The sequence below is a fragment of the Diplotaxodon limnothrissa genome, linkage group LG23 (assembly GCF_057381915.1).
Source record: "Diplotaxodon limnothrissa isolate DT_005_m linkage group LG23, D_limnothrissa_male_GT1.1, whole genome shotgun sequence".
Classification (NCBI taxonomy): Eukaryota; Metazoa; Chordata; class Actinopteri; order Cichliformes; family Cichlidae; genus Diplotaxodon; species Diplotaxodon limnothrissa.
Window position 1 is genome coordinate 49,332,762 of NC_140617.1, and position 20,562 is coordinate 49,353,323.

The following is a 20,562-nucleotide window of genomic DNA, read 5'->3' on the forward strand; positions in this document are numbered from 1 at the left end:
CTATACTGCCGAACCCAGACAAACTGTTAGCAATGGCAATGGCACTGAAGTAGAGCCACCACCACTAGACCCCCCCAGTAACATCGGAGGTGTTGGAGGAGGAGCGACAGGAAAGTCAGAACGTGATGGAGCAAGACGCGGCTGAGCTTCAAACACCTCGTCAGAATCAGGTAATGTACTTTATGTGTTTCTGTGTGTACGCGCGCGAATTTTTAAATGTATGTGTGTTGTTTAACCTTAACCAAGCACAGTTACCCCAATTCAGAAATGTACTCAGTTCAAGTGACAATTATAGTTTTAAAGTTATGTGTTTTCTAAGATAAACTACTTGATTAGAATATTTTAATAGGTATGAAGGCCAGTGCTGAATTTCAAATGCATGAATCCGCTGAAATTCAGGCTTGCACAACAATGTAGGCTTAGTTACCATACTTAAACATAATAAATAAACTTATTTACCAGTGTTGTGTACCTGCCTTGGTTGTTGTTAGATGCTCCATGAACCAAGCAGCTTTCAAATTTTTCTTTCAGTTAACTTCAGAGTAGATTCCATAAAGATTGGTTAAGTTTCATTAAATAACTCTTAAATTGTTCATAACATTTGCAGCTTCATTAGCTATCCATTGTAGTATGAATCTTTTAATAGCAAAAATGTACAACAGTTTGGAATATTTCTTTGTTTTGTTTTGCATCTGGTGGAATTTGAAACACATTCTGAGTGAGTCATTTTTCTTACACAATTGTTTTTCTTTTTGTCCTGTAGGGTAAAAGAGAAACTGTTGATCTTGCCAGATGTGCAGCTGCATTTGCTATTGGTGTGCGGGAGCAATGCCACCTATCACAGGTACTGCTTCATCTGATATTATGGGGGTGTCATTGTTAACTTGTTAATAAGTCTGGTTCAATGTAAGGCTGCAACTAATGATTTTTTTTTCATAATCTGTCCACTATCTTTGCAATTAATTGATTGTTTTTCATCGCTGGTTTTATTCAGCTATTACTTTCACCTATATAAGTTATTAAGAACAAATGTACATTACGAAGAAGTTAAGCACAAGAGTTGTGCAGTTCACTGCAATGTATGTAACTCTGGGCACACTCAACAGTTTAAAATAGGCTTAACAGTGTAAAATGTGTTCACTTTTAGGCATAAAAGACAAATGAAGTAGAATTACATAAAAAAAATAAATGAGGCAATCATTTGTTCACTTTTTCTGTTGTAACCTTTCATGCTCCTCCATCTTGCTCGGTGCAATGTGTTTGTGCCACGTGAGTCATGCATGTGGCATGTCATGCAAAACAATGCCAATTATTGGCTGATTTCTTCTTCTACTGCTCCACTGGTAAATTACAACATTCAGTGGCTCATTAATTTGAGCTAAAGAAATAGAGTTGCATTTTGCTTCTGTTATATTTTCTATTTACGCTTTCATGTCTCTGATGTGTTTTTTTTTCCCCCCATCAGAGGAGTGTCAACAACATTGTCCTTGGTGTCCAACAGTATCAAACAGCTCTTCTGACGTCCTTGAGGGGAAAAATAAAGACCATCCTTGAAAGGCAACCTGACAGCAATGGACCTTTACAACAAGAAGTTCTTTCAACACTGGACAACTTTCAGGATCCCTTTCCCATATGTGCAGCTTCAAACCTACAGGACCGTGTAACACAGATGCATTTCAACCCTGTCACACCTGAGGAGATCATCATTTCCAATTATGCCTGTAGAGTTAAAAAGGGAGAATCGAGAGTTCTTGAAATCAAAAACAAGTCTTTCTACTACATTCCTTTGATTGAAAGTTTGAAACAGCTTTTATCCAATTCAAGACTATTTGACATGCTCAGTGCTGGACCTCAGAGTTGCCCCAACGCCAGTTTTTTGTATGACATTAATGATGGAATTATTTTCAAAACCCACCCACTGTTTTCAAAGAAGAACTCTGCTTTACAACTGATACTCTATTCTGATGAGATAGAAATGTGTAACCCCCTAGGGTCACGTGCGAGTGTAAATAAAATACTAATGTTTTATTACACCTTAGGCAACATAGACCCTAAGTTTAGATCAAAGTTGGCTTCCATCAGACTTCTCGCAATTGCAAAGTCTAGGGACATAGATGAGTGTGGGGTAGATATAATACTGCGGAGAATCAATGAGGACTTGAAGTTACTGTACGATGGTGTTATGATTAACACTGTCAATGGGGAATTTTATTTAAACGGAGCAGTTGTTGCTGTGTGTGGAGACACTCTTGCCCAGCATGAGCTTGCAGGATTTAAGGAAGGAGTTGGTTTTGCGTATAGCAAATGTCGTCATTGTGAGTGTACTTTTGATGAAATGCAAGAAAATTTCAATGAACATAGTTTCACCAGACGGACATTGGACGGACACATTAGGCAGTGCATTGAAATAGAAAGGGCAACTACCGAATTTTTGAAATCCTCGCTCAAAACGACTTTTGGCATAAATAGACAAAGCAAATTAGTTGATTTCCCAGGTTTTAATCTCATAGAGCAGATGCCACAGGATATTATGCATGTAATTCTTGAAGGAGTGGCACCAATGGAAATTAAGTGTGTGTTGAAATACCTTGTTTTATCTGGAAATTTGGATTTGGACTTGTTTAATTCTGCCATGCAGAACTTTCCTTTTTCATCAGTGGACATACGTGACAAGCCTTCACCAATTAGTATTGCTACTTTAGCTTCAAGTGACAACAGACTCAAACAATCCTCTGGACAAATGCTTATATTGATCAAGATTTTGCCATTCTTATTGTACAGTGTTGTAGAGAAAAATCCCTTTATCCAGTTTATTTTGGATTTAATTGAAATTGTTAAAATACTTTTTGCCCCAGTTGTGTCTTTACAAACTGTGTCCAAACTAAAAAAAATGATAGAAGATCATCTTAAACAATTCAGGCAACTATTCCCAGAAAAAAATGTAATACCAAAGCAACATTACATGCTGCATCTTCCCTCTCAAATTATTGCCCTGGGACCTGTAATACGTCATATGTGCATGAGATTCGAGTCTAAACACAGTTTTTTTAAACAATGGTCATCCAAATTAAACTTTAAGAATGTGTGCAAGTCTCTTGTAAACCACAATCAGCTGCTGGAGTGTTGCCAAAGTGAAGCAGGAACTGAGCATCCGATATTTGTAAATGAGAAAGAACTAGGTCCTGTATCAGAGGTTGCTAATATGGACCATTTGCAATCAAAGGTTGTAGATTTTTGGGGGATTGAAGATGCTATACATCATGCCGTTAGAGTAAAATGGCTTATTTTACATGGAAACAAATACATCTGTGACAGGTCTCTTATACTCATTTCAGCAAATGGTTTAAACCCTATCTTTGGACTTGTAAAAAACATTTTTATTGTTAATAGTGTACTTTATTGTTTTGAATACCAGGTGTATGAAACCTTGGGTTTCAACAAAGACTTTCTTGCCTATGAAATTGCAATTCCCAACCTTGCCCAAGCAACTGAACTGACTGATGTTGAAGACCTACTTGATTTTACGTCATATTACCCAGTCAATTTCAGAAACAGTGTCTATGTTATGACAAAATATAACCTTGAAGATGTCCTTTCTTTAAAAACCTGAAATAAATACCTTCCAATGAGTGACTTTCTTATTTCAAGGAAAAAGGTGAATGTTTCTTATTTTGAGATAATTTTTGTTTTACACTCTATCTAAAAGCTATTTTTGCTTGAAATAAATGTAAAATGGTTCATTTTTAGATATACAGACTAAATAAGGGAAAAAAGTAATATATACTTGAAACAAGTCTAATCATCTAACACATGAGACTGGAAACTAGCTTGTAATGTTCAAAACAAGATGGACAAGATAATCTGGCTAAAATTAAGACAATAAATCTTGTCAAGCTACAAGGAATTTGCAGTGTAACGTGGGTCAGATGTCAGGAGGCAGAGTTCAGGAGTCTGACAGCTGTGGGGAAGAAGCTGTTCCGGTACCTGGTGGTCTTAGTCCGGAGGCTCCTGTAGCGCCTCCCAGAGGGCATGAGGGTGAAGAGTCCATGTGATGGGTGACTGGGGTCTTTGATGATTTTCCCAGCCCTTTTCAGACACCGCTTCCTGTAGATGTCTTTTATGGCAGGAAGTGGTGCTCCGGCGATGCGCTGGGCAGTTTTCACAACCCTCTGCAACGCCTTCCGGTCCGAGGCAGAGCAGTTCCCGTACCAGACTGTTATACAGTTGGTCAGGATGCTCTCGATGGTGCAACTCTCTCGGACTAGTCAAAGCGCTCTATACAACATGCCACATTCACCCAGTCACACCCATTCTCACGAGCACTTTCTCTGTATTTAGTACTAACGACATTCACACTCCGATGGATGCATCGGAGAGCAACTTGGGGTTAGTATCTTGCCCAAGGATACTTGACATGCAGACTGGAGGAGCCAGGGACTGAACCACCAACCTTCCGATCAGTCAGGATCGGAGCCATTGCCATAGCTCCTTTTTCCAAGAAGTGGCTATTGTTATTAGCTATTACTATTGACACAACACAGACTTCTGCAAACTTAAGTGAATCACGTCCGCTCCTTCCTGACCTCTTCTGTTGAAACGAATGTACTAGTGTCCACAGGTTATCTTTGACATTAGAGATCAATAGGTATGAAATCACTTTTGTGAAGCCTAAAGGTCTTTTAAGAGTGTTGGAAGCTGTTGGATTTTTGACTTTGATTAGCATACTTTGTAAAAGGTGGGTACAAAAATGTTTGTTTCTGTTGTTGTTATGTTGCTTCATCTTTTCTGTGAGCCCTTTCCTTTTGTTGTTACAATTGTTGTTGTTTATACAGCCCCGAATCACAACACACACACAGAAAACACACGCACAGCTTTAGATCTCTTTCTTCATTTCTTTTCCAAATGCATCATTGAACACTAGAAAAACCTGATAAGAATTCAAACTTTTCTTCTTAAAAAAAAACATATTTAACAATGTAATGATCATCAGCTATTGAACTGCATATTAATATAACACTAAGTAATCAGCATCTTCAAACTGTGGAAATTATGGTGTACCGAACACTGTATTTTAAGGCAGTAATTTTTGTTTTAATGCTTCAGAAAGGGATAATGCAATTTAAAAGCCTAGGTTAAAATGTTATGCTTAAAAATGACCCAGCTTCGAGGTGAGAGTTTCATCAGAACCCAGCTCAAGCTTCCGGAGGACACCGTGAAGAACATCAGCTTTGATCGAGTGCATTGTCTCAGAGACGACAGTCAAGCAGTAGGAATGGATTCACCGCTGACATCAGCTGAACTCCATGAAGCCCTGATAATTATACCCAGCATTAAGGCTCCAGGTCCAGACGGCTTTCCCGCAGAATTCTGGACAATTCTGGCACCAGTTAACCACAGAGCGTTGCAGGAAATCAAGGAAAATGGCAGACTACCACCAAATATGAATTCTGCCAACACTCCTGCTAAAACCAGGCAAAGACCCTGTATTTACCACCAGCTATCGTCCTTATTAATATTGACCTTAAAATAATCTGTAAAGCTCATAATACATCTTGACCAAAAGTGTCAAAAAAAGGTACAAATACACAGAGCTGTTGAACGGGTCTCCAGCTTCAAGTTCTTGGGGACCCACATCTCTGAGAATCTGTCCTGGCCAACTAACATCTCTAGCCTGGCTAAGAAAGCCCATCGGCGCCTCTTTTTCTTGAGGACACTGAAGAAGAACCACTTGTCTACTGACATACTGGGTAACTTCTAGTGCTGTGCAGTAGAGAGCATCGTGACCAACTGTGTCACAGTCTGGCATGGGAACTGCTCTGTTACTGAGGCTGGAGCTGGAGGCTGCCGACGGAAAGACGGTGTGAAGATTTGCGGTAATCTGTTGACATGGAGAGAAACTCATTTGGCAATAAATCTAATAAATAAATACGGCCTGTTACCACCATGAGTAGCTGACGGATTGGCGTAGGAAAGTTGAGCGCTTTGCTTTAACTACGGCAGATATATTCATAGCACTCTGTAGATCTGTTTACCACACATCAATACATCTGTGTATATGTGTCACATCTCTAATAATAATGTAATAACAATAATATTATAACAATAATAATAATAATAATAATAACAATAACAATAATAATAATAATAATAATGGATTGCATTTTTATAGTGTTTTTCGAGACCCTCAAAGCGCTTTACAATGCCACTATTCATTCACTCTCACATTCACACACTGGTGGAGGCAGCTACAGTTGTAGCCACAGCTGCCCTGGAGCAGACTGACAGAGGCGAGGCTGCCATATCGCGCCATCGGCCCCTCTGGCCAACACCAGTAGGCGGCAGGTGAAGTGTCTTGCCCAAGGACACAACGACCAAGACAGACAGAGCTGGGGATCGAACCCGCAACCTTCCGGTTACAAGATGAGCTTCCCAATCCCCCTAAACCACAGTCGCCCCTAACATAATCTGTCATAACTATTCCACCATTATTCTACCCTTATCTGTATATAATCTGCTCTTATTGCACTTACTGTTCTTTGCACTTCTGATTAGATGCAAACTGTATTTCGTTACGCTGCATTCACACATGTGTAATGACAATAAAGATGAATCCTAATCCTAATGTGGCTTTGATTCCAAATATACTGTTATACTTCATTGGTTTGTGCAAGCATATCTACGAGATTATGTGGATCTATGAAGCAAGCCAAAAAGGAGGTAAATGGTGGCCAATGTTTGCAGGTGGCACTTCACTTCTTCTTTAGCTTTATCCAGGGATTGTCAGGGCTCTGTGTGTGGGCAGGCGGGGAGGAGGATCCAAGCGCAGGACTCGAACACAGAATTGTAAATCAGAACCTCAGCTTTATTGCTGACATGAAAACCAAACGTGAAGTGACGTGAATACAGAAACCAAAGAAACACTGATAGGTTTGTAGCTTGAACCTATCCGCTGGAACGTTGAGGACAATATAATTACACAGCAAAGCAAGACACGAGTAGGCAAAGTTCTTCATGTTACTCATGCATGAGGGAGGCCTGCCTGGAGCCAAGTGTCGTTCCACCACTTGACCTCCGTCAGACTCTCAGCCAGGCTCCCCATAGCACTCCTTTTATTGTGGTTACATGAATATGCATAGGGTCATTAACATATGACATCTTACATAGGTATACATGTGAACAAAGAATACTGTGTGTGTGTGTATGTGTGTGTATGTGTGAGGTCAAGATGTGACCCTGTGAAGACTCCCCAAAGGCTGGTGCCAGGAGTCTGGGGCTCCATCTGAACAAAAGGCTCTTATACTTAAACAGATATACGTGTGTTTGCTAAACCATATATCAGCAAGAGAAGATACGACCTCTCCTAGGAGGTGTGTGATCTATGCCAGAACAATCTGTAGAGGAGTGAACGCACTCCCCTCTTTATGCTACACAGAGTTGTTACAGACCTCCTAGGATGAGACATTCTTTCAATCTACAAATGATTATACACCTCTAAGCATATATGGTTAAATATTTCTAAGCATAAATGACAATCAACAATACAAAACCTAACAAACACACAGGCATAATCTGAGGGTATGACGCGACACAGAGCATGGGAAAACACAGGGCTTAAATACACAGGGTAGTAATGAGGGAATGGGCAACAGAAAGGAGACACAGCTGGGGGAGATCAGGGCTAACGAGACGGGGGAGCTAAGCTGCACACACACTAACATAAGACAAAGACTTCCACAATAAAACAGGAAACAAGAATTACTAAACCAGATGCAGACATGACACTGAACAGAAACTGTAATACACATGAGAACCCAAAACCTAAAAACTGATCCCTCACCAAGAATAACAGAAACAGATCCATAATGATAATAATAAACAAAGCACCAGAACATCAGAAAACAATCCATAATGCAAAAATAAACCAAAACATAATAAACTCAAAATACTGGGTCCAACGGACCCAGAACCGTGACAGGGATGAAATAGAAAGTGCAGTCTGCCACCTACTGGCAGCCGACTCTTTGCAGCAGTGCCTAGTTTTGAAGGGGAAGATTAAAGCTCTGTCAGTCAGTAATTAATTATGGATTTAGATGAAACTAAGTTAATTAGGACGATCGTGCATCACTTCAAATTGCCAGTTTAAGTTTGCTTTAATGATTGTTATTAAACAGAAACAGGGAGTTTTGCATTTTGCAGCTCTGTTTCCTCCATATTGCACAGAAACTGACACGGGTAATTGAGTGTTAATGAAATTGAAATTACTACACTACTGGATTCTTGTTTCTGGCTTCCTACACTACTATTACTACTTTATTACCCAACCATAATAGAAAGTGCCACCGTTTTCTTTTATTTAATGTTAGTGAGTCTATGCAGTGTTGAGATAAGGAATATGAATGAGTCTGCCTCCTGTACTGATGTTTCAGCTCCCCTCAGTGTCCATAGACGAGCTGTAACCTTGAACAACCTTGTTGCTGGATGCTGTCTCCCCACTGATGAAAGTAAACAAGGCAAAGCTGACAGAATCCAAATGTTTCTCTGTAGTGGTCTGTAAGCATCTCACACTGATAACACTGTTTACATAATTAATCATCTTACAAAATTAATCTCCCGCAGGTGAAATTTAGAAACATTATCTGTCAACTTAATGCCAGATATCTGGCATCGACAGTAGCCCTTTTTTCCTGGCCTTTAACAACGTTCTGTGTTCCAGTGCTGATTTCTGATTTCTGGGTCATTCATTTTCATTTCTGTTCTTACACATGTGTTGCGATGGCCCTCTTTCTCCTGAATGTCAAAGCTGGCTGGCAAAAAAATACATCAATAAATAAAAATAAAAGAACGAAAACCTGAGTGCATAAAAGCAAGGGAGCTTGGAAGTGGGAATTCCAAAGGGATCTCTGACTGTTTCAATTAAATGGATGAGACAAATATTCACAACATTTAATACGCTCATATGGCACAGAGGCTATTTTCCCTCTAGGTTTATGGATAATTGCTTGCCCAGTGGAGATGTAAAAAGCTTATGAGAGGGAATGTAATGAAGGGAGATATAAAAGAAGGCATCAAAAGGAATACTTTTTTAAGTTTTAAGTTTACAGAATATAACATGTGGTAAGACGACGAGTTTTACTTCTCACTGTCCGTGTTATGTGTATCTATTTATCATGTATGCTACTTTGCTCTGTGGACTGTAAAATGTTTCATTGTGTTCATGAAATAAACCAGACTTTCACTGTCTGCATCTTTTACTGTTTTTCTGCTTTTGTTCACTCCAAGTTAACAAAACCCACAGACATCCAGAGTTAACTCACCAACAGCGTGGAGCAGTCTCAGTGTATTTAGCTGCTTTTTCCCTGAACACAACCAACTGAGAGAAACGCCTGCAGTCATCCACTTGAATGTTGAAGGAGATTTGTTTCATAGACACTGTATACTAGTGTTTCCTGCACTTAATCTATCACTACTATGTTCTATTTAAATCCAGATTCCTTTTATAGTTTGCAGTGAAATTTGTTAAACTGTTGCTTAACAGCACAGAAGTACAAGTCACTCTTTACTAACACATTGTAGATGAGTTTATTGATGAACTACACAGCTAGCAGTCTCACACACTCTTTAGGTTTTTGAAGTTTTGTGTGTAACGGTTTAGTCTATCAAACCTTACCAGTTTCTCCCCAGCATCACAACAGTATGACTCCCAAAGTACGGCTCAGTAAACAAACAATGACTCTAAAGCCAGAACAGAAAGATACAGTTGGAAGATGAATGATTGCGTTTTTATGATTGTTACATCCCCCAGGAGGATGTCTCTTCTCCCTATTAACCCTTTGTTTTGTCCAGGCTCCACCTCCTCTGTCCTGATTGGATGTTGCGCAGAGTCCGGCTAATTGGTAATCAGCAGAGCACTATTTAAGGCCTGTGGAGCTGTGCTTCTGTGCCCTCTGGCCATTTTGGTTGCCATACTTGTGCAGGCTTGCATGCCTTTGTATTTTGTGTGAGCATTGTTGTTTCATGTTCAGACTGCTTGTAGGGGAGAGCTGCCTTTTGTTTTGACACCCTGTTTTCTCCTGTTTATGTGTTGTTAGGTAGGTTATGGTTATAGGTTGTATATTTTGTTTCTTTGGAGTTAGGTAAGTTTCTTTTATTTCAACATCAGGGATGTTTTGTTTGTTATGTTGGCCTTGGCTCTCCCTGACGTTATACCTCAATCTGATCCCATCACCAGTATTAAATAAACCTTCTGAAATTACCATCTTGGCTCCTCCTTCTCTATCCACCTTTATGTTCGTCCCTTCAACCCCCTAGACTAGCCAGGGGACGTAACAATGATGCATAGTAAAACTAACACACACAGATAACACACACCAATGAGTTAAACTGCAGGAATGTCTTAAAGACATAAAGACCTGGATGGCCGCTAACTTTCTGCTTCTTAATTCAGATCAAACTGAGGTTATTGTACTCGGCCCTGAAAATCTTAGAAATATGGTATCTAAGCAGATTCTTACTCTGGATGGCATTACCTTGGCCTCCAGTAACGCGGTGAGGAACCTTGGAGTCATTTTTGACCAGGACATGTCCTTCAACGCACATATTAAACAAATATGTAAGACTGCGTTCTTCCATTTGTGCAACATCTCTAAAATTAGAAATATCCTGTCTCAGAGTGACGCTGAAAAACTAGTTCATGCATTTATTACTTCCAGGCTGGACGACTGTAATTCATTATTATCAGGAAGTCCAAAAAACTCACTGAAAAGCCTTCAGCTGATCCAAAATGCTGCAGCAAGAGTCCTGACAGGGACTAGAAAGAGAGAGCAGATTTCTCCTGTTTTGGCTTCCCTTCATTGGCTTCCTGTTAAATCCAGAATTGAATTCAAAATCCTGCTCCTCACATACAAGGTCTTAAATAATCAGGCCCCATCTTATCTCAATGACCTTGTAGTACCATATCACCCTATTAGAGCACTTCGCTCTCGCTCTGCAGGCCTACTTGTTGTTCCTAGAGTATTTAAAAGTAGAATGGGAGGCAGAGCCTTCAGTTTTCAGGCCCCTCTTCTGTGGAACCAGCTTCCAGTTTGGATTCAGGAGACAGACACTATCTCTACTTTCAAGATTAGGCTTCAAACTTTCCTTTTTGCTAAAGCATATAGTTAGGGCTGGACCAGGTGACCCTGAATCCTCCCTTAGTTATGCTGCAATAGACATAGGCTGCCGGGGGATTCCCATGATGCATTGAGTTTTTCCTTTCCAGTCACCTTTCTCACTCACTATGTATTAACAGACCTCTCTGCATTGAATCATATCTGTTATTAATCTCTGTCTCTCTTCCACAGCATGTCTTTATCCTGTCTTCCTTCTCTCACCCCAACCAATCACAGCAGATGGCCCCGCCCCTCCCTGAGCCTGGTTCTGCCAGAGGTTTCTTCCTGTTAAAAGGGAGTTTTTCCTTCCCACTGTTGCCAAAGTGCTTGCTCATAGGGGGTCATATGATTGTTGGGTTTTTCTCTGTATCTATGAAGCGCCTTGAGGCGACTTATATTGTGATTTGGCGCTATATAAATAAAATTGAATTGAATTGATTTGAATAGATGTAACTTCTACTTATTTCTTAAGAAGTTAAGCATCTTTATTAAGCTCTTGTTTATAAATGTCTACACAATAATAGACACCGTGTGCTCTGTGACATTATAGTCTTCTACTTCTGCTTTCATTGGTTTGCATTTTAAACTCCCAGCATCTCAGGTTGTTATGAACGACTTATATTTCTAACATTGTGTGATATAACAGTGAACCATGTGGCTGTTTTTATTTTCTGTATGATGGGATGACTTAAGACACGAGTTATTTAAACAATTCTAAATGACAGTGTGATGGCCGTGGTACTTTATGTGACCAAATATGTTAAGGAGAATGTTTATCAATGCAAAATTGCAAAGAACATTTGGATTGGATATAACATCTTACCTCAGAACCTGTACTGTCAGATCTATGTATGTAAGGTTAAACTTTCCACAGTACTTCCACTTATGTAAGTAACTAAACACATAAAGTCACCCTTACCAATAATCCAATTCAATTCAATTTTATTTATATAGCGCCAAATCACAACATAAGTCGCCTCAAGGCGCTTCATAGATACAGAGAAAAAAACTGCTCTTTGAAAAAGTAGCACAAACAGACAACTGACTGAGCAATGCTAAGTAGAGCTACCCGAGGCCGATACTCAAGCAGAAGAAAATTAAAAGTTGTTTTTTTATGGCTAGAAAGATTAAGGAAAAATATGTTTAATAATTCAACAAGACCCGCACCTTCAACACATGTACATTCAAATTTTGGAGCAGACTAACATTGCTGTTGTTCAATAGTTTTTAGCTGTTTGAAACAGTCATTGTATGACCTTTATGTTTCCAGCTGATAAGGACAATTACTGCATTTCAAATGTGCGTCCAAAGGCTTTAAACATCCGCTTTTGTCTGTAACGACAGTATCAAACTACAGAATATTGTTTTTACTAAAATTCAACATTTTCAGATGAAAATTTGGCTAGTTTTTTTTTCACTGTAACATTTTATTACAGCTATTATTAAATGGAGAGTCCTCTTCACTCACACTGAGGTTAATTCTGCTTCTAAGTTCAGATAAAACTGAGGTTATTGTAACGGGGCGTAAAATCTTAGAAACACTGTGGCTAAGATCCTTACTCTGGACGGCATTGCCTTGAGCCGCCTGTTGTAGTGATTTGGCACATTATAAATAAAATTGAAGCACACAATCCCGTCGCACAACATCAACATTTATTTATATACAAAAATAAAAATGCTTTTTTACAGAAAAGAATTGTAGAATTGTAACTTCACAATTCATCACCATACAGGACCGAATCTTTGGTCCTGTATGGACCCGCTGTGTCTCACTCACGCCACAGTCCACCTGGAGGGCAGCAATGGCTCTTGTTGCATCATGTCAAATAATTTTGAAAAATTGCGAAAACAGGAAGATGATCGCTTATTTCAGTTATAAGGAGTCCACGTACTATTTCATAGTCAATTTTATTTGTGAATATATTATCTATCAATGTAGCTGTATCAATTGTTATTCTACTTGGTTTTGTAATTACAGCGAAAAGGCAGTTACTCTACATTGTATGGATAAAATCTGTTTTTCTGATGTCCATTTGGGTTTAGCAAATCTATATTAAAATCACCACAAATTATTTGCACTTTTTTTATCATTTAGGTTGCTAAACATAGCAGCACGTTTTTCATTGAATGCATCACGGCATGATCCTGGTGTCCTATAGATGCAACTTATAATTATATTGCTAGCTTTTTCAACATGAATTTCAATAGTAACACATTCCAATACATGATCTATGGTGCTTAACATACATTCAATCACACTACATTTCAAAACTTTTGTTGGGTCTGCGCTTCCAAAAGCCCCGCTGGTTTAGAGACTTATTCCCGTTAACGAAGCAAGACGAACAGCAAGCGATCGATTTTACTTGCTAGCAAGGGAGGCTGGTTGGAACCAGGCTCTTGGAGCTGAACGCTCCTCACCCGTTTCCTATGTGTGTGTATGCATGTGCGAGAATGTATGTGTGTGTGTGTAGGTGCCTGTGAGTGTGTGTGTTTGTGTTTGGGGGTGCATTTGTGTGACCTCCTGCTCACCAAAGGGTCATAAATGCAGGACGTTACTAAACAAGAAAACAGAACCTTCACATAGGATGTGCCTATAATAAAACACTACAGCCTCCCCCACCATTCAACAGGCTGGGGAGGGGGTCAGAAACAAAGGAATGTCTTTGATCATACAGTTTGAACCAAGACTTACAAATTTAAGTACAATAATGGCAACATTTAACAATTTGACTCCAACAACTTTATCTACATGTAAAGCAACACTGCCTCCTTTTTTATTCACCCTGTTCATTGTAAATAATTCGTATCCTTCCAGTCCCATTTCACTAACTTTCTCATTATCAAGCCATGTTTCTGATATTGCAATTATATTAAACTTTTTGAACTTACTTAAACATTCTGTAATTTTAGAAACATTTTATACAGGCTTCTACTATTGAAATGTATGACTGACAATGCATTTTCCATTTTAATATTCATATTGAATTGGTCGTCTGTATAGTACTCACAAGTGTTATTGTTGTTATTGTAGAAGTGGTTATCTGGGTCAGTGTTACTTTCAGGGCCATGCATGTTGGGCTCTGCATAGTTAAACGTTTTGAGGTTCGTTTTCTCAAAGTGTGTGGTAAAATAACCACCTCGGCAGTCCTTTTCATAATCAGTCTTCCTCTTCAATATCTCTGTGTTTCTAATAAAACCTTAATAACTTTGCTGAGCTTCACTTCAGCAGCACCAGGTAATGTTCACATGGTGTCATGGTTTTCTTCAGTTCTTGTTCTACTGCAGAATATTTTAAGGTTATCTGCTATAAAAAGCCAGGACAGGAAAATCTGCTTCATGTTTTTCTGTTTTATCCTCAGTTACTTTGACACAAAGACATCTGCTGTGATGCTCACACCTCTTTTTTTTTTTTTTTTTTTTTTTTAAATGACATCAGAAACAGCAGTATGCGACATTACGTGATGGCAGAGCTTCAGTTCATCCTTTGTCTTTTTTTTTTTTTTTTTTTAATAAATAGGACAGGGGGAATGAATGAGAGAAAGAAAGAAAACCAAAGGGGAGAAGAGACGGTGAGAAGGGGGGGGAAGAGAGAGAGAAAAAAAAAAGAACTCCTGGGTCACCTGTATGGAGAAAAAAAAAAACAAACAAAAAAAAACAAACAGAGGAGACAGCAAACAACAAAGAGCAACATAATAATAGAGAAAACAAAGCACCATCACAATAAACTAGCTAGTCATAGATATCAATATTTACTAAATAATAAACGATATTGTGCAGCACGCAAGATAGACAGCGCACAGTGTGCTTTGAGGCAGCAGCCAAGAAAGCTTTAGTCCGCGTCTGTGAATACCCATGTGTGCATACCTGTGTGGATCAGCATGCTTGCATTCCAAAGGTTTCTCCATGTAATGATCTGCTAGGGAGTGTGGGGGGGCCACAGCCCCGTCCTCCAGGGTGTGAAGCGGGTATGGAGGAGATCAAAACTCCAGACATCCAGAGGCCCCCAGAACACAAGAGACCATGGAAGACCAACAGAGGGGCAGCCGCGCCACTGTTCCAGTAAGAGCTGAGGAGAGTCCCAGATGAGGGCTCGCCCAGCAGCCGCGGAGCAGAAGTCAGGGGGAGTTGCAGTGACGCGCCCGTGAGCTCCGCCGGCCCCCAGCTGTGCCTGAGTGACCGAGCCCCAGGCCGAGAGGCCGGGGGCACCCCACCTCCAAAGGGGCCCGAGCGAGCCCCAGGCCCCAGGCCCCGACAAGCGGCCGCCAAGGAGTGAGCCGGTGTGTACCCGGACGCCCACCCCCAGACACAAAGAACCACCAACACACCGACACCTGAGGGAGTCCGCCACCGGCAGGGGAAGTGGTGGTGGGTGGAGATAGGCCTCCAAACCTTGGAGGGCCTGAGGTGTCCCCAGAGAGGTGGCGTCTGATACCCAACCTGACATATAGACACAGACATACAGGCACACACAGACACAAATATCCATTCCCACCCTCATGCTCTCATATGCACTCACTCCACACTCAACCAACGTGGAGACAGACATAAAGAGACGCTGTACACACAATCACACTCCCCAAGCGTACTCTACAAACCGGGTCTAGGTACCCTTGCCCCTGGAGGGGGGAATTGCACCCAGACCCAGGTGGTGTTACCCTTTTCCCTGCGGTGGGGAGAGGCAGACCACCCCGACTCCGCAGCAGCAGGGAGGCCCCACACCCCAGACCGCAGTCGGACGGCCAACTCCTCCTACTAGCCCTCCCGCTCCAGCAGGCCGCAGAGAATGGGGGTGGGAGAAGACTCCAAACCTCCCTCCACCCGCTCATTGTAGTGTTGATGCATATGTGTTCTAAGGTGCAATTAAAACCCAGGAGGGCATGGAGCTACCTGCCAAGGAGCAGCAGGTAAGCGCATAGTCCCTCCTGCTAGCCCTCAATGACTAAGTGTATTTAAAATTGAGAGGTGGGCAACGACGATGCTCACACCTCTGATGAAGTCTCACAGTGTCAGCTTTGTTTCATACACAGATATAAAAATGTGGATATGTACTGATGATCACAATTATAATGTCTCTGACTGTCTGATTTCAAACTGAATCGGAGACTGAATTGAAAATCAGCATCAATCGATTATAGAAATCAGTGATGATACCCAGGCCTAGCTAGAGGTGTCTGGCTCGTTCCTGAAGTACCCTTGTAATAATGAAGGACTCAATGACCACATGATTGCAGTTTGTTAAGTGTTTTTTTTATCTACAGCATAAAAACCTCACCCTGCCACATACCTCCTTCACCTAACTTAGGCCAGGGAGCTGTCCACCGTAGCCCCACCCTCCTGCAAGTGGGAGAGGAAATCAGCCATGACCAGAGTGAAAGGGCACCTAAAGGTAATAACGAAGAGAGTCGACCGCCCAATATTATCCTATTATTATAGGATAGTGATCCCTGCCTAGTGCTGTATCTTTAACTACCTGCCATGTACTCAGTCCTTGTACCTGTCCCATCATTTAGACCTATACGGTTTTTATTGTTCATTAATTCTTCAATTACTGTTCCACTGCGATCATTATTAATACCCCATAATGAACTATATGCATTACAATTGCCACACCAAAATACTTTTCCATTTAAATGATGTCATGACCATGATCGTGTGTGTGTGTGTTTGACTCCTACCACCAGAGGATGCTTGTGGGTTTCTCTCTCTCTCTCTCTCCTCCCTCTCATGTGTGGACATGGGTGTGTCTTAATGGAGACCAGTGCCTGCTGAGTGGTTGGATTGAATTCATTCGTGTTCCAGGATTGGATAATTGGTTGAACAGCAAGTTCTTAACCACCAGATGACAGCCACTCCGCCCCTCTCTCCTGGCCACCACCCACATTTCACATATCTTGTTGCGTTCAATTTACCCTTATGTCACGGTCCTGGGTCTTGTGACCCCGCGGTTTCAGTTTCTTGTGTTTTGTCATTTTGTATTATGGTTGGAGTCCACTTTGGTAGTTTGAAGTTTAGTCCTAGTCCCCAGGTTTTTATGTTTAGCTTTTGGTTGTTAGATCCTCCCCGTGTCTTTGCTCCTGTGCCTCCCTCTGTTTCCCTTCATGTTTTATTCAATGTTTTCCTCAGTCCGTTATGTCTGCACTCCCTCCGTGCTCTCTCCTCCTCCTCTCTGTGTCTCTGTGTTCTTCCTGTATTACGTTTAAGGTCTGCGTTTTGGGTCAGTATTTTCAGTTCTTCCCTGTCTTGTTAGGCGTAATTGTCCTCAGCTGTGCTTCCCATGTGTTCCCACGTCCCTCATTACCTTCTGTGTATTTATGTCGGAATCTCCCTCTGTTCCGTGTCGCGTCCTCCCTCATGGTCGTGTGCATTTCCTCGTGTCTTCCCTGTGCCTCAGCTTTAGTTTCTCCCAGTGTCGTTTTGTATCGCTCCTTGTGTTCCTGCTAAATAAAGCCGTGCCTTTTGAGTTTATCCCCGTGTGTCGTGAGTCGTGCGTTTGAGTCCTGCCTACACACAGCCGCTTCCTGACAGAACAACGCGACCATAACATGGACTCAGCAGACTCCGCCCTGGAGAGTGACTTCTCCCGCATCCTCCGTTTGATAGAATGGACAAAACGCACAGTGGATACCAGGGTGATGACCATTGGAATAAATGCCATCCAGGCGATCTTTGAGGGAAATCCTCTCTATCGCCACTTCAGCCTGGCCAGCTGGAGGATTCGCAACCCGGCTGGTCTCCTCCCTCTTCCGAAAGAAAACGGCGTTCACGCCGCCGACACCTTTCTCCACAGTCGAATACCAGAACCTCAAAGCAGCCGGCTGTGGTGAGCGGTAAAGACACTTTTGCTGTTCCTCTTATGGTCAGTTCTGTGTACTCTGGACCGGGGCTTTGTGGGGAGACTGAAAAATACTGTTTTGCTCCTCCCGAGCCAGAGAAAACCTTCACAGACACAGTTCCCTGTTATTATAGTAATTCCGTCTACTTAGATGGTAAATGGTAAATGGCCTGTATTTGTATAGCGCTTTACTAGGACCCCAAAGCGCTTTAAACATCCAGTCATCCACCCATTCACACACACATTCACACACTGGTGATGAAGCTACATTGTAGCCACAGCCACCCTGGGGCGCACTGACAGAGACGAGGCTGCCGGACACTGGCGCCACCGGGCCCTCTGACCACCACCAGTAGGCAACGGGTGAAGTGTCTTGCCCAAGGACACAACGACCGAGACTTCCGATTACAAGGAGAACTCTTGAGCCACGATCGCCCCGCAAACTTAGATCTGGTAAACTCCAAATGTGTTAACCCTGAGTTTTGCCTCCCCACTGTAAACCTAGAAACTGAACATTCGAGGACTGTTTTTTCAGAGGCCACATCTTCCGGCCTTATAGATAATAAGGACTCCTTTCGTTCTACGCCTCCTGAGTCTAGTGAGATTTGTATGACTGTTTTTCACCTGCCCACTCTGAGCAGCAAATTAACCCTGTTAAGACTGTTTCCTCTGAGCCTGCCCCTCAGATTCCTGGTGCCCAAGTTCGCAGGACAGCTGCGGTCCAACACCCCCCTGCACCTGTCTCAGTTTCCCAGATGAGGGGGGTTGGGGCCCAGTTGGTCCCTGCTCCAGTTTCCGGGCTGGCTGAGGCTCTGCTGGTTCCTGCACCCATATCAGCTCCTCGGGTGGGGACAGCACCTACCCAGTTGCTGCCAAAACCTGCACCGACCCCCGAGGTGAGGCCCGCCAGGACACAGCTAACCTTCCCACCCGTACCCACTCCTTGGGTGGGAGTGGCTGAGGTCCAGCAGGTGCCTGCACCCTTCATCCTCATTGGAGGCTCAGGAGAACCAACACCACCACCTGTCCTACATCCACTCCAACCATCACTACAGCCTGCCATCTACTCAACCACCAACTCTCACCACGACCGCCACTACAGCCCCGCTACCTGTAGCTCAGTCTTCAGCCCCGCTACCTGTAGTTCAGCCATTAGCTCTGTCATCAGCAGCTCCGTTTGCACCTGAACCATTAGCTCAGTCACCCTCAGTTCAGTCCCCTGTAGCTGGTCAGAATCCCGGAGCAGTTCAGTGTCCTGGTCAGATAATGGGCCAGGGGTCCCAATACCCTCTGGCCCTGCATCAGCTCCTGCTGGAAGCTCGGGTGAGCCCATCCAGCACTTCACAGCTCCCACGCCACCACCTGCCTCATCCGCTAGGGGTTCTGGAGAGCCTGGCCAGCACTTCCTCGTGTCTGCTGGAAGATCCAAGGGGCCCGTTCAGCAACCGCCGTTGCCTGCAGCGCCTCCGCCTCTGGCTTCCATGCCGTCACCTACCTCATCTGGTCCTGACTCATCTGGTCCTGACTCATCTGGTCCTGTGGTTGCCACGCCACTTCCTCGTCCATGCCTAGTATGGCCAGCTTTTCATCTCCTCAACATCACTGGCCACTTTCCTGGCCACTGACTGGGCATCATCGCCATCGTGGGTGGCCTCCGGACCTGCTTCGTCAGCATCGCCACCGCTGCCTTCAGCGTGGCCGGCCTCCAGACCAGCTCTGTCATTGCTGCCGCTGCCTTCTGCGCGGCCGGCCTCCGGATCTCCTTCGCCTGTGTCGCTGCCGCCCGCACGGTTAGCGTCTGGATTTCCTTCGCCTGCGTTGCCGCCGCTGCCTGCCAATCTTCTTTTAAGCAACCTGGATAAAGATATCAGACTAAGTTGGATGCTGTCATCGTCTTCTCTTAACAATCCTTTTGCAGACTACAGGGGTCCCTTCATCCGAACTGTTTTCTTTTAGAGTTCATTTACTATTCTGTGTCCCAAACTTTCATTCTCTCGACAGTTTCACTTCTTCTTCGACCTCTTTTATTAACTGCTTGAGTCCAATCATTCAAACCCATGTCATCATCTCCCGATCATTCAAATCCATGTCATCATCTTCCGCTACCTGAGTGGCCATTGCAGTCCAGTCACGAACCAGTTCGTGCTGAACTGCTGCCCGAGCCCTGTATTTTGTGGTCAAATTTTTTTTAAATTACTTCCTGTTTTATTTTAGCAGCATTTGTCTCTTGTGCTTTTTATTCAGTTTTAATTCTCCTTTGTCTCATTATCTTAACTCTGTTCACCTCTGCCCTATTTTTTCCCAAGCTGTGTGTCTGTTCCTGGTGACTTAATGTGTCTATGTAAATCCTCAGTCTACTTGTATTTGTTGCTTGGTCATACTGTTTGTTGCCTGAGTTTTCTTCGTGTATCTCCTTGTTTGGCTTTATGAATTTTCTTTAGTCCTTAAGTGTTTTTTTAAAGGTTAACTTTGATCTTTAACTGTGTTCCATTAATGTGCATTTTAGGTCCACATTTTTAACTCAACACATAAAAATACATCATGTTAGCATGAAATAATATTGATTGCAAGGTACCGTCCCTA

At 42.5% G+C, this 20,562-nt stretch overlaps 2 protein-coding genes across 2 annotated transcripts in view; one reads left to right on the forward strand and one right to left on the reverse strand.

Annotated features, from left to right (window-relative positions):
- The first annotated feature begins 101 nt into the window (after positions 1-101).
- Positions 102-19,551, forward strand: LOC146609009 (uncharacterized). The gene is made up of 7 exons (XM_085348702.1): positions 102-170; positions 764-844; positions 1,466-3,315; positions 17,659-17,967; positions 18,009-18,096; positions 18,666-18,875; positions 18,979-19,551. Exons 1-7 carry the CDS (start codon positions 126-128, stop codon positions 19,549-19,551), a joined length of 3,156 nt encoding a protein of 1,051 aa, XP_085204828.1. The 5' UTR covers positions 102-125.
- LOC146609010 (uncharacterized) overlaps positions 19,548-20,562 on the reverse strand; it is a 50,483-nt gene continuing 49,468 nt past the window's right edge. The window contains exon 4 of the mRNA XM_085348703.1: positions 19,548-19,833. Within this exon, the coding sequence (XP_085204829.1) occupies positions 19,548-19,833 (286 nt within the window). The remainder of the gene's footprint in view (positions 19,834-20,562) is intronic.

What these genes read in the sequence shown, in the direction of transcription:
- LOC146609009 (XM_085348702.1), top strand. Translation starts at nt 126, where the DNA reads ATGGAGCAAGACGCGGCTGAGCTTCAAACACCTCGTCAGAATCAG. An exon ending in AAACACCTCGTCAGAATCAG is followed by an intron (nt 171 to 763) that starts GTAATGTACTTT and finishes TTTGTCCTGTAG; the next exon opens with GGTAAAAGAGAAACTGTTGA. An exon ending in AGCAATGCCACCTATCACAG is followed by an intron (nt 845 to 1,465) that starts GTACTGCTTCAT and finishes TCCCCCCATCAG; the next exon opens with AGGAGTGTCAACAACATTGT.